The 14,165-nt window shown below is 40.1% G+C and overlaps 1 protein-coding gene across 1 annotated transcript in view; it reads right to left on the minus strand.

Moving 5' to 3' along the window:
- Positions 1 to 14,165, minus strand: part of LOC139367797 (FYVE, RhoGEF and PH domain-containing protein 1-like) — a 62,224-nt gene that overhangs the window by 8,365 nt on the left and 39,694 nt on the right. Inside the window, exon 8 of the mRNA XM_071106132.1 lies at positions 59 to 205. Within this exon, the coding sequence (XP_070962233.1) occupies positions 59 to 205 (147 nt within the window). The remainder of the gene's footprint in view (positions 1 to 58; positions 206 to 14,165) is intronic.

Consider the following 14,165-nt stretch of genomic DNA (forward strand, 5'->3'; position numbering starts at 1 on the left):
TCACTCACCAGGATGAGGTATCTGTCCTGTGAGGTGTGTGTGTGTGTGTGTCACTCACCAGGATGAGGTATCTGTCCTGTGAGGTGCCGTTCTTAGCCGATAGTTTGAGGATGTGTCCCTCCTTGATGAGTTCGTTAGTAGGGTTAACGATGTCCTCCTCTCCTCCCAGCAACTCATACACCTTCAGCAGTTTACGCATACGCTCCTGTACGATACACACACAGGATGTCAAGGTGCTGCGCAAGGGAACAAAAAACCTTTGCACAATGCACGTTCGCACATCTACAGATGTAGGATCGTAATTTGATCACTCATTTTTTTTTTTTTTTTTTTTGCTGAGAATTTTCCTGCCCGGCAGGAAATGCAAATTTGTAGTGTGTTTGAATTTAAAACATGTTTCTAAAGTTTGTAATTTCCACTTTTGCTAAAATGAAAAAATGTATCAACTTCTACAAGAATGTCCATGAATTATAATCCACATAATGAATCACATTTTCTGTTGCTGCTGTAGAAAACTGGCTCAAATTAAGATCCTACATCCGTATACTAACAACTTAACACAGGTGTGTAGGAGAATCAACACCTGAAATAGACCGTGTATAGTTGGAAATAAACATGAAATAAAGTACTTCAGGCACAGGTACACTCACTGCTTAAAACCACATGGTACTCTGAGTAATCAGTCTTATTCAAATTCATTCAGATATATTTGCTGAGAAAATACCGATTAGGTAGAACACTATGCAGAAGACACTGTTGAAGAAGATCACTATGCAGAATATACTGTTGAATGGGATCACTATGCAGAATATACTGTTGAAGGAGAACACTATACAGAATATACTGTTGAAGGAGAACACTATACAGAATATACTGTTGAAGGAGAACACTATACAGAATATACTGTTGAAGGAGAACACTATGCAGAATATACTGTTGAAGGAGAAAGAACACTATGCAAATCAAATCAAAGTTTATTTGTCACGTGCGCCGAATACAACAGGTGTAGTAGACCTTACAGTGAAATGCTGAATACAACAGGTGTAGTAGACCTTACAGTGAAATGCTGAATGCAACAGGTGTAGTAGACCTTACAGTGAAATGCTGAATACAACAGGTGTAGTAGACCTTACAGTGAAATGCTGAATACAACAGGTGTAGTAGACCTTACAGTGAAATGCTGAATGCAACAGGTGTAGTAGACCTTACAGTGAAATGCTGAATACAACAGGTGTAGTAGACCTTACAGTGAAATGCTGAATACAACAGGTGTAGTAGACCTTACAGTGAAATGCTGACTTACAGGCTCTAACCAATAGTGCAAAAAAGGTATTAGGTGAACAATAGGTAAGTAAAGAAATGTAAAACATGTAAAATGACAGGCTATATACAGTAGAGAGGCTATATACAGTAGAGAGGCTATATACAGTAGAGAGGCTATATACAGTAGAGAGGCTATATACAGTAGAGAGGCTATATACAGTAGAGAGACTATATACAGTAGAGAGGCTATATACAGTAGAGAGGCTATATACAGTAGAGGGTCTATATACAGTAGGGAGGCTATATACAGTAGAGAGGCTATATACAGTAGAGAGACTATATACAGTAGAGATGCTATATACAGTAGAGAGGCTATATACAGTAGAGAGGCTATATACAGTAGAGAGGCTATATACAGTAGAGAGGCTATATAAGGTAGAGAGACTATATACAGTAGAGAGGCTATATACAGTAGAGAGGCTATATACAGTAGAGAGGCTATATACAGTAGAGAGGCTATATACAGTAGAGAGACTATATACAGTAGAGAGGCTATATACAGTAGAGAGGCTATATACAGTAGAGAGGCTATATACAGTAGAGAGGCTATATACAGTAGAGAGACTATACACAGTAGAGAGACTATATACAGTAGAGAGGCTATATACAGTAGAGAGGCTATATACAGTAGAGAGGATATATACAGTAGAGGGGCTATATACAGTAGAGGGGCTATATACAGTAGAGGGGCTATATACAGTAGAGAGGCTATATACAGTAGAGAGGCTATATACAGTAGAGGGGCTATATACAGTAGAGAGGCTATATACAGTAGAGAGGCTATATACAGTAGAGAGGCTATATACAGTAGAGAGGCTATATACAGTAGAGAGGCTATATACAGTAGAGAGGCTATACACAGTAGAGAGGCTATATACAGTAGAGAGGCTATATACAGTAGAGAGGCTATATACAGTAGAGAGGCTATATACAGTAGAGAGGCTATATACAGTAGAGGCTATATACAGTAGAGGGGCTATATACAGTAGAGAGGCTATACACAGTAGAGAGGCTATATACAGTAGCGAGGTTATATACAGTAGAGAGGCTATATACAGTAGAGAGGCTATATACAGTAGAGAGGCTATATACAGTAGAGAGGCTATACACAGTAGAGAGGCTATATACAGTAGAGAGGCTATATACAGTAGAGAGGCTATATACAGTAGAGAGGCTATATACAGTAGAGAGGCTATACACAGTAGAGAGGCTATATACAGTAGAGAGGCTATATACAGTAGAGAGGATATATACAGTAGAGAGGCTATATACAGTAGAGAGGCTATATACAGTAGAGAGGCTCTATACAGTAGAGAGGCTATATACAGTATTGAGGCTATATACAGTAGAGAGGCTATATACAGTAGAGAGGCTATATACAGTAGAGAGGATATATACAGTAGAGAGACTATATACAGTAGAGAGGCTATATACAGTAGAGAGGCTATATAGAGTAGAGAGGATATATACAGCAGAGAGACTATATACAGTAGAGAGGCTATATACAGTAGAGAGGCTATATACAGTAGAGAGGCTATATACAGTAGAGAGGCTATATACAGTAGAGGGGCTATATACAGTAGAGAGGATATATACAGTAGAGAGGCTATATACAGTAGAGAGGCTCTATACAGTAGAGAGGCTATATACAGTAGAGAGGCTATATACAGTAGAGAGGCTATATACAGTAGAGAGGCTATATACAGTAGAGAGGATATATACAGTAGAGAGACTATATACAGTAGAGAGGCTATATACAGTAGAGAGGCTATATAGAGTAGAGAGGATATATACAGCAGAGAGACTATATACAGTAGAGAGGCTATATACAGTAGAGAGGCTATATACAGTAGAGAGGCTATATACAGTAGAGAGGCTATATACAGTAGAGAGGCTATATACAGTAGAGAGGCTATATACAGTAGAGAGGCTATATACAGTAGAGAGGATATATACAGTAGAGAGACTATATACAGTAGAGAGGCTATATACAGTAGAGAGGCTATATAGAGTAGAGAGGATATATACAGCAGAGAGACTATATACAGTAGAGAGGCTATATACAGTAGAGAGGCTATATACAGTAGAGAGGCTATATACAGTAGAGAGGCTATATACAGTAGAGAGGCTATATACAGTAGAGGGGCTATATACAGTAGAGGGGCTATATACAGTATCGAGGCTATAAAAGTAGAGAGGCTACATACAGACACCGGTTAGTCGGGCTGATTGAGGTAGTATGTACATGTAGATATGGTTAAAGTGACTGTGCATATATGGTGAACAGAGAGTAGCAGCAGCGTAAAAGAGGATTTGGCGGGTGGTGGGACACAATGCAGATAGCCCGGTTGCCAATGTGCGGGAGCACTGCTTGGTCGGCCCAATTCAGGTAGTATGCACATGAATGTATAGTTAAAGTGACTATGCATATATGATAAACAGAGAGTAGCAGTGTAAAAGAGGGGTTGGGGGAGGCACACAATGCAAATAGTTCGGGTAGCCATTTGATTACCTGTTCAGGAGTCTTATGGCTTGGGGGTAAAAACTGTTGAGAAGCCTTGTTGTCCTAGATTTGGCACTCCGGTACCACTTGCCATGCGGTAGTAGAGGGAACAGTCTATGACTGGGGTGGCTGGGCTCTTTGACAATTTTTAGGGCCTTCCTCTGACACCGCCTGGTGTAGAGGTCCTGGATGGCAGGCAGCTTAGCCCCGGTGATCTACTGGGCCGTTCGCACTACCCTCTGTAGTGCCTTGCGGTTGTAGGCCAGAGCAACTGCTATCCCAGGCAGTGATGCAACCAACTCTCGATGTTGCAGCTGTAGAACCTTTTGAGGATCTCAGGACCCATGCCAAATCTTTTTAGTTTCCTGAGGGGGAATAGGCTTTGTCGTGCCCTCTTCAAGACTGTCTTGGTGTGTTTGGACCATTCTAGTTTGCTGTTGATGTGGACATCAAGGCACTTGAAGCTCTCAACCTGCTCCACCACAGCCCCGTCAATGAGAATGGGGTCGTGTTCAGTCCTCATTTTCCTGTAGTCCACAATCATCACCTTAGTCTTGGTTATGCTGAGGGATAGGTTGTTATTCTGGCACCACCCGGCCAGGTCTCTGACCTCTTCCCTATAGGCTGTCTCGTCGTTGTCGGTGATCAGGCCTACAACTGTTGTGTTGTCTGCAAACTTAATGACAGTGTTGGAGTCATGCTTGGCCATGCAGTCGTGGGTGAACAGGGAGTACAGGAGGGGACTGAGCACATACCCCTGGGGAGCTCCAGTGTTGAGGATCAGCGTGGCAGATGTGTTGCTACCTACCCTCATCACCTGGGGGCGGCCCGTCAGGAAGTCCAGGATCCAGTTGCAGAGGGAGGTGTTTAGTCCCAGGATCCTTAGCTTAGTGTTGAGCTTTGAGGGTACTATGGTGTTGAACGCTGAGCTGTAGTCAATGAATCGCATTCTCACATAGGTGTTCCTTTTATCCAGGTGGGAAAGAGCAGTGTGGAGTGCAATAGAGATTGCATCATCTGTGGATCTGTTTGGGCGGTATGCAAATTAGAGTGGGTCTAGAGTTTCTGGGATAATGGTGTTGATGTGAGCCATGACCAGCCTTTCAAAGCACTTCATGGCTATGGACGTGAGTGCTAAGGGTCTATAGTCATTTAGGCAGGTTACCTTAGTGTTCTTGGGCACAGGGACTATGGTGGTCTGCTTGAAGCATGTTGGTATTACAGACTCAATCAGGGACACGTTGAAAATGTCAGTGAAGACACCTGCCAGTTGGTAAGCACATGCCCGGAGCACACGTCCTGGTAATCCGTCTGGCCCCACAGCCTTGTGTATGTTGACCTGTTTAAAGGTCTTACTCACGTCGGCTACGTAGAGCGTGATCACAAAGTCGTCCGGAACAGATGATGCTCTCATGCATGCCTCAGTGTTGCTTGCCTCGAAGCATAGAAGTGTTTAGCTCGTCTGGTAGGCTCGTGTCACTGGGCAGCTCGTGGCTGTGCTTCTCTTTGTAGTTTGTAATAGTTTGCAAGCCCTGCCACATCCGAAGAGCGTCGGAGCCGGTGTAGTATGATTCAATCTTAGCCCTGTATTGACGCTTTGTCTGTTTGATGATTCGTCGCAGGGCATAGCGGGATTTCTTGTAAGGGTTAGAGTCCCGCACCTTGAAAGCGGCAGCTCTACCCTTTAGCTCAGTGCGAATGTAACCTGTAATCCATGGCTTCTGGTTGGGGTATGTACGTACAGTCACTGTGGGGACGACGTCCTCAATGCACTTATTGATAAAGCCAGTGACTGATGTGGTGTACTCAATGCCATCGGAAGAATCCCGGAACATGTTCCAGTCTGTGCTGCAAAACAGTCCTGTAGTTTAGCATCTGCTTCATCTGACCACTTGTTTATAGGCTGAGTCACTGGTGCTTCCTGCTTTAATTTTTGCTTGTAAGCAGGAATCAGGAGGATAGAGTTGTGGTCGGATTTACAGAATGCAGAATATACTGTTGAAGGAGAACACTATGCAGAATATACTGCTGAAGGAGAACACTATGCAGAATATACTGTTGAAGGAGAAGACTATGCAGAATATACTGTTGAAGGAGAACACTATGCAGAATGTGCCACAGCTACAGTATTTGGTGAAGAAATGTGTGTGTGTGTGTATGTGTGTGTGTGAGTGTGAGTGTGAGTGTGAGTGTGAGTGTGTGTGTGTGTGTGTGTGTGTGTGTGTGTGTGTGTGTGTGTGTGTGTGTGTGTGTGTGTGTGGACATGTTTAACTATACTGGTGAACAAAAGTACTTCTATGTGGTTTAGGGTTAGAATTAGTGTTAGAGCTAGAATTAGGGTTAAATGTTAGGTTTAGGGTTAGGGATATTAAGGAAAATAGGATTCTGAATGGGAATCAATTGTGTGTCCCAAGGTTAGTAAAATAAGACTGTGTGTGTGTGTGTGTGTGTGTGTGTGTGTGTGTGTGTGTGTGTGTGTGTGTGTGTGTGTGTGTGTGTGTGTGTGTGTGTGTGTGTGTGTGTGTGTGTGTGTGTGTGTGTGTGCGTGCGTGCGTGTGTGTGTGCGTGTGAGGGCCAGTGATGCGTGGGTCAGCTGTTTGTTCCCCCGCACCCACCCGCAATTGCTAATAACTCATCCGCAATCACCCGACTATATGAGACAAAGTGAATAACACACCTGCACCCATCCCTAACTCCTTAAATATAGAAAATATGCTGTAGGCCACAGTGAGAGACAACAGAATGATTTTTTTTGCCTATCATTTCCAACATTTTGATATGCTATTTGTGAGTCAACTTATCTATAATTAGATCCATGCAGCTTCTCTTCAGTCATTACTTGTTTCCCTAGAAGACTAAATAAATCCCTGCTCACCAGAATGATGTCATAAATGGATAGAATGAATGATGTCATAAATGGATAGAATGAATGATGTCATAAATGGATAGAATTAATGATGTCATTCATGGATAGAATGAATGATGTCATAAATGGATTGAATGAATGATGTCAAAAATGGACAGAATGAATAAAGTCATAAATGGATAGAATGAATGATGTCAAAAATGGACAGAATGAATAAAGTCATAAATGGATAGAATGAATGTCAAAAATGGATAGAATGAATGATGTCATAAGTGGATAGAATGAATGATGTCATAAATAGATAGAATGAATGATGTCATATATGGATTGAATGAATGATGTCATAAATGGATAGAATGAATGATGTCATAAATGATGTCATAAATGGATAGAGTGAATGATGTCATAAATGGATTGAATGAATGACGTCATAAATGGATAGAATGAATGACGTCGGTAAAGTTTGTCTTCTCTTTCCTCTTTTCATCTCTGCTTCTCTCACGCATCAAAAATGCTTAGGGACCGGGAGGGAAAAAATGACATCAATTTGACCGGTTTTAAGGAAATTAAAAGCTGTTAAAAATGACCTAAAATGTTTTTGATAAGATTTCATTTTGGTTTGGATGCATTTCTTTATTTAGCTTTTATTTAAAGGTAGGCTAGTTGAGAACAAGTTCTCATTTACAACTGTGACCCGGCCAAGATAAAGCATAGCAATTCGACACATACAACAACACAAGAGTTACACCTCATACAACCGCATATTTTATGTGGTTGAAATACTATCACCTTTTATGACGCTGATAAAGATAGCACCTTTACAGACGGTCCCTAACAGTGGTTGAAATACGATCAGTTTTTATGATGCTGATAAAGATAGCACCTTTACAGACGGTCCCTAATGGCGCATTCATTCTCTCAAGATGCTGAAAGAAAGAAATCATATTTCTCCTCTCCTGTTCCCCAAGTCAAAATGTGCATTTGGTGTATAATTCAACTGCATGAAATGCTTAAATCTGTTAATTATTTCTGAGTTAATTAGACTATGTGACAGGTTATAGACCTACAGTCATTGTCCAGATTTCAGTTAAGTTACTTATATTTAAACAATATGAACACTACAGTTCCCTTGACATGACATGTTGAAGTCCGTTAGACTACTGTTCTGGTCCTCTCTTCTATAACATTAGACTACTGTTCTGGTCCTCTCTTCTATAACATTAGACTACTGTTCTGGTCCTCTCTTCTATAACATTAGACTACTGTTCTGGTCCTCTTCTATAACATTAGACTACTGTTCTGGTCCTCTCTTCTATAACATTAGACTACTGTTCTGGTCCTCTTCTATAACATTAGACTACTGTTCTGGTCCTCTTCTATAACATTAGACTACTGTTCTGGTCCTCTCTTCAATAACATTAGACTACTGTTCTGGTCCTCTCTTCTATAACAGACTACTGTTCTGGTCCTCTTCTATAACATTAGACTACTGTTCTGGTCCTCTCTTCTATAACATTAGACTACTGTTCTGGTCCTTCTATAACAGACTACTGTTCTGGTCCTCTCTTCTATAATAAACTGTTCTGGTCCTGTCTTCTATAACATTAGACTACTGTTCTGGTCCTCTTCTATAACATTAGACTACTGTTCTGGTCCTCTCTTCTATAACATTAGACTACTGTTCTGGTCCTCTCTTCTATAACATTAGACTACTGTTCTGGTCCTCTTCTATAACATTAGACTACTGTTCTGGTCCTCTCTTCTATAACATTAGACTACTGTTCTGGTCCTCTCTTCTATAACATTAGACTACTGTTCTGGTCCTCTCTTATTATAACATTAGACTACTGTTCTGGTCCTCTCTTCTATAACATTAGACTACTGTTATGGTCCTCTTCTATAACATTAGACTACTGTTCTGGTCCTCTCTTCTATAACATTAGACTACTGTTCTGGTCCTCTTCTATAACATTAGACTACTGTTCTGGTCCTCTTCTATAACATTAGACTACTGTTCTGGTCCTCTCTTCTATAACATTAGACTACTGCGCTGGTCCTCTCTTCTATAACAGACTACTGTTCTGGTCCTCTTCTATAACATTAGACTACTGTTCTGGTCCTCTCTTCAATAACATTAGACTACTGTTCTGGTCCTCTCTTCTATAACATTAGACTACTGTTCTGGTCCTTCTATAACAGACTACTGTTCTGGTCCTCTCTTCTATAATAACCTGTTCTGGTCCAGTCTTCTATAACATTAGACTACTGTTCTGGTCCTCTTCTATAACATTAGACTACTTTTCTGGTCCTCTCTTCTATAACATTAGACTACTGTTCTGGTCCTCTCTTCTATAACATTAGACTACTGTTCTGGTCCTCTCCTATAACATTAGACTACTGTTCTGGTCCTCTTCTATAACATTAGACACCTGTTCTGGTCCTCTCTTCTATAACATTAGACTGTTCTGGTCCTCTCTTCTATAACATTAGACTACTGTTCTGGTCCTCTTCTATAACATTAGACTACTGTTCTGGTCCTCTTCTATAACATTAGACTACTGTTCTGGTCCTCTCTTCTATAACATTAGACTGTTCTGGTCCTCTCTTCTATAACATTAGACTACTGTTCTGGTCCTCTCTTCTATAACATTAGACTACTGTTCTGGTCCTCTCTTCTATAACATTAGACTACTGTTCTGGTCCTCTCTTCTATAACATTAGACTACTGTTCTGGTCCTTCTATAACAGACTACTGTTCTGGTCCTCTCTTCTATAATAACCTGTTCTGGTCCTGTCTTCTATAACATTAGACTACTGTTCTGGTCCTCTTCTATAACATTAGACTACTGTTCTGGTCCTCTTCTATAACATTAGACTACTGTTCTGGTCCTCTCTTCTATAACATTAGACTGTTCAGGTCCTCTCTTCTATAACATTAGACTACTGTTCTGGTCCTCTCTTCTATAACATTAGACTACTGTTCTAGTCCTCTCCTATAACATTAGACTACTGTTCTGGTCCTCTTCTATAACATTAGACTACTGTTCTGGTCCTCTCTTCTATAACATTATACTGTTCTGGTCCTCTCTTCTATAACATTAGACTACTGTTCTGGTCCTCTCTTCTATAACATTAGACTACTGTTCTGGTCCTCTCTTCTATAACATTAGACTACTGTTCTGGTCCTCTTCTATAACAGACTACTGTTCTGGTCCTCTCTTCTATAACATTAGACTACTGTTCTGGTCCTCTCTTCTATAACATTAGACTACTGTTCTGGTCCTCTTCTATAACATTAGACTACTGTTCTGGTCCTCTTCTATAACAGACTACTGTTCTGGTCCTCTCTTCTATAACATTAGACTACTGTTCTGGTCCTCTCTTCTATAACATCAGACTACTGTTCTGGTCCTCTCTTCTATAACGTTAGACTACTGTTCTGGTCCTCTCTTATATAACAGACTACTGTTCTGGTCCTCTTCTATAACAGACTACTGTTCTGGTCCTCTCTTCTATAACATTAGACTACTGTTCTGGTCCTCTCTTCTATAACATTAGACTACTGTTATGGTCCTCTCTTCTATAACATTAGACTACTGTTCTGGTCCTCTCTTCTATAACAGACTACTGTTCTGTTCCTCTTCTATAACATTAGACTACTGTTCTGGTCCTCTCTTCTATAACATTAGACTACTGTTCTGGTCCTCTCTTCTATAACATTAGACTACTGTTCTGGTCCTTCTATAACAGACTACTGTTCTGGTCATCTCTTCTATAATAACCTGTTCTGGTCCTGTCTTCTATAACATTAGACTGTTCTGGTCCTCTCTTCTATAACATTAGACTACTGTTCTGGTCCTCTCTTCTATAACAGACTACTGTTCTGTTCCTCTTCTATAACATTAGACTACTGTTCTGGTCCTCTCTTCTATAACATTAGACTACTGTTCTGGTCCTCTCTTCTATAACATTAGACTACTGTTCTGGTCCTTCTATAACAGACTACTGTTCTGGTCATCTCTTCTATAATAACCTGTTCTGGTCCTGTCTTCTATAACATTAGACTGTTCTGGTCCTCTCTTCTATAACATTAGACTACTGTTCTGGTCCTCTCTTCTATAACATTAGACTACTGTTCTGGTCCTCTCTTCTATAACATTAGACTACTGTTCTGGTCCTCTCCTATAACATTAGACTACTGTTCTGGTCCTCTTCTATAACATTAGACTACTGTTCTGGTCCTCTCTTCAATAACATTAGACTGTTCTGGTCCTCTCTTCTATAACATTAGACTTCTGTTCTGGTCCTCTCTTCTATAACATTAGACTACTGTTCTGGTCCTCTCTTCTATAACATTAGACTACTGTTCTGGTCCTCTTCTATAACATTAGACTACTGTTCTGGTCCTCTTCTATAACATTAGACTACTGTTCTGGTCCTCTTCTATGACATTAGACTACTGTTCTGGTCCTCTCTTCTATAACATTAGACTACTGTTCTGGTCCTCTCTTCTATAACATTAGACTACTGTTCTGGTCCTCTCTTCTATAACATTAGACTACTGTTCTGGTCCTCTTCTATAACATTAGACTACTGTTCTGGTCCTCTCTTCTATAACATTAGACTACTGTTCTGGTCCTCTTCTATAACATTAGACTACTGTTCTGGTCCTCTTCTATAACATTAGACTACTGTTCTGGTCCTCTCTTCAATAACATTAGACTACTGTTCTGGTCCTCTCTTCTATAACAGACTACTGTTCTGGTCCTCTTCTATAACATTAGACTACTGTTCTGGTCCTCTCTTCTATAACATTAGACTACTGTTCTGGTCCTTCTATAACAGACTACTGTTCTGGTCCTCTCTTCTATAATAAACTGTTCTGGTCCTGTCTTCTATAACATTAGACTACTGTTCTGGTCCTCTTCTATAACATTAGACTACTGTTCTGGTCCTCTCTTCTATAACATTAGACTACTGTTCTGGTCCTCTCTTCTATAACATTAGACTACTGTTCTGGTCCTCTTCTATAACATTAGACTACTGTTCTGGTCCTCTCTTCTATAACATTAGACTACTGTTCTGGTCCTCTCTTCTATAACATTAGACTACTGTTCTGGTCCTCTCTTATTATAACATTAGACTACTGTTCTGGTCCTCTCTTCTATAACATTAGACTACTGTTATGGTCCTCTTCTATAACATTAGACTACTGTTCTGGTCCTCTCTTCTATAACATTAGACTACTGTTCTGGTCCTCTTCTATAACATTAGACTACTGTTCTGGTCCTCTTCTATAACATTAGACTACTGTTCTGGTCCTCTCTTCTATAACATTAGACTACTGCGCTGGTCCTCTCTTCTATAACAGACTACTGTTCTGGTCCTCTTCTATAACATTAGACTACTGTTCTGGTCCTCTCTTCAATAACATTAGACTACTGTTCTGGTCCTCTCTTCTATAACATTAGACTACTGTTCTGGTCCTTCTATAACAGACTACTGTTCTGGTCCTCTCTTCTATAATAACCTGTTCTGGTCCAGTCTTCTATAACATTAGACTACTGTTCTGGTCCTCTTCTATAACATTAGACTACTTTTCTGGTCCTCTCTTCTATAACATTAGACTACTGTTCTGGTCCTCTCTTCTATAACATTAGACTACTGTTCTGGTCCTCTCCTATAACATTAGACTACTGTTCTGGTCCTCTTCTATAACATTAGACACCTGTTCTGGTCCTCTCTTCTATAACATTAGACTGTTCTGGTCCTCTCTTCTATAACATTAGACTACTGTTCTGGTCCTCTTCTATAACATTAGACTACTGTTCTGGTCCTCTTCTATAACATTAGACTACTGTTCTGGTCCTCTCTTCTATAACATTAGACTGTTCTGGTCCTCTCTTCTATAACATTAGACTACTGTTCTGGTCCTCTCTTCTATAACATTAGACTACTGTTCTGGTCCTCTCTTCTATAACATTAGACTACTGTTCTGGTCCTCTCTTCTATAACATTAGACTACTGTTCTGGTCCTTCTATAACAGACTACTGTTCTGGTCCTCTCTTCTATAATAACCTGTTCTGGTCCTGTCTTCTATAACATTAGACTACTGTTCTGGTCCTCTTCTATAACATTAGACTACTGTTCTGGTCCTCTTCTATAACATTAGACTACTGTTCTGGTCCTCTCTTCTATAACATTAGACTGTTCAGGTCCTCTCTTCTATAACATTAGACTACTGTTCTGGTCCTCTCTTCTATAACATTAGACTACTGTTCTAGTCCTCTCCTATAACATTAGACTACTGTTCTGGTCCTCTTCTATAACATTAGACTACTGTTCTGGTCCTCTCTTCTATAACATTATACTGTTCTGGTCCTCTCTTCTATAACATTAGACTACTGTTCTGGTCCTCTCTTCTATAACATTAGACTACTGTTCTGGTCCTCTCTTCTATAACATTAGACTACTGTTCTGGTCCTCTTCTATAACAGACTACTGTTCTGGTCCTCTCTTCTATAACATTAGACTACTGTTCTGGTCCTCTCTTCTATAACATTAGACTACTGTTCTGGTCCTCTTCTATAACATTAGACTACTGTTCTGGTCCTCTTCTATAACAGACTACTGTTCTGGTCCTCTCTTCTATAACATTAGACTACTGTTCTGGTCCTCTCTTCTATAACATCAGACTACTGTTCTGGTCCTCTCTTCTATAACGTTAGACTACTGTTCTGGTCCTCTCTTATATAACAGACTACTGTTCTGGTCCTCTTCTATAACAGACTACTGTTCTGGTCCTCTCTTCTATAACATTAGACTACTGTTCTGGTCCTCTCTTCTATAACATTAGACTACTGTTATGGTCCTCTCTTCTATAACATTAGACTACTGTTCTGGTCCTCTCTTCTATAACAGACTACTGTTCTGTTCCTCTTCTATAACATTAGACTACTGTTCTGGTCCTCTCTTCTATAACATTAGACTACTGTTCTGGTCCTCTCTTCTATAACATTAGACTACTGTTCTGGTCCTTCTATAACAGACTACTGTTCTGGTCATCTCTTCTATAATAACCTGTTCTGGTCCTGTCTTCTATAACATTAGACTGTTCTGGTCCTCTCTTCTATAACATTAGACTACTGTTCTGGTCCTCTCTTCTATAACAGACTACTGTTCTGTTCCTCTTCTATAACATTAGACTACTGTTCTGGTCCTCTCTTCTATAACATTAGACTACTGTTCTGGTCCTCTCTTCTATAACATTAGACTACTGTTCTGGTCCTTCTATAACAGACTACTGTTCTGGTCATCTCTTCTATAATAACCTGTTCTGGTCCTGTCTTCTATAACATTAGACTGTTCTGGTCCTCTCTTCTATAACATTAGACTACTGTTCTGGTCCTCTCTTCTATAACATTAGACTACTGTTCTGGTCCTCTCTTCTATAACATTAGACTACTGTTCTG

Source organism: Oncorhynchus clarkii, chromosome 16 (genome assembly GCF_045791955.1).
Source record: "Oncorhynchus clarkii lewisi isolate Uvic-CL-2024 chromosome 16, UVic_Ocla_1.0, whole genome shotgun sequence".
NCBI classification, from domain to species: domain Eukaryota; kingdom Metazoa; phylum Chordata; class Actinopteri; order Salmoniformes; family Salmonidae; genus Oncorhynchus; species Oncorhynchus clarkii.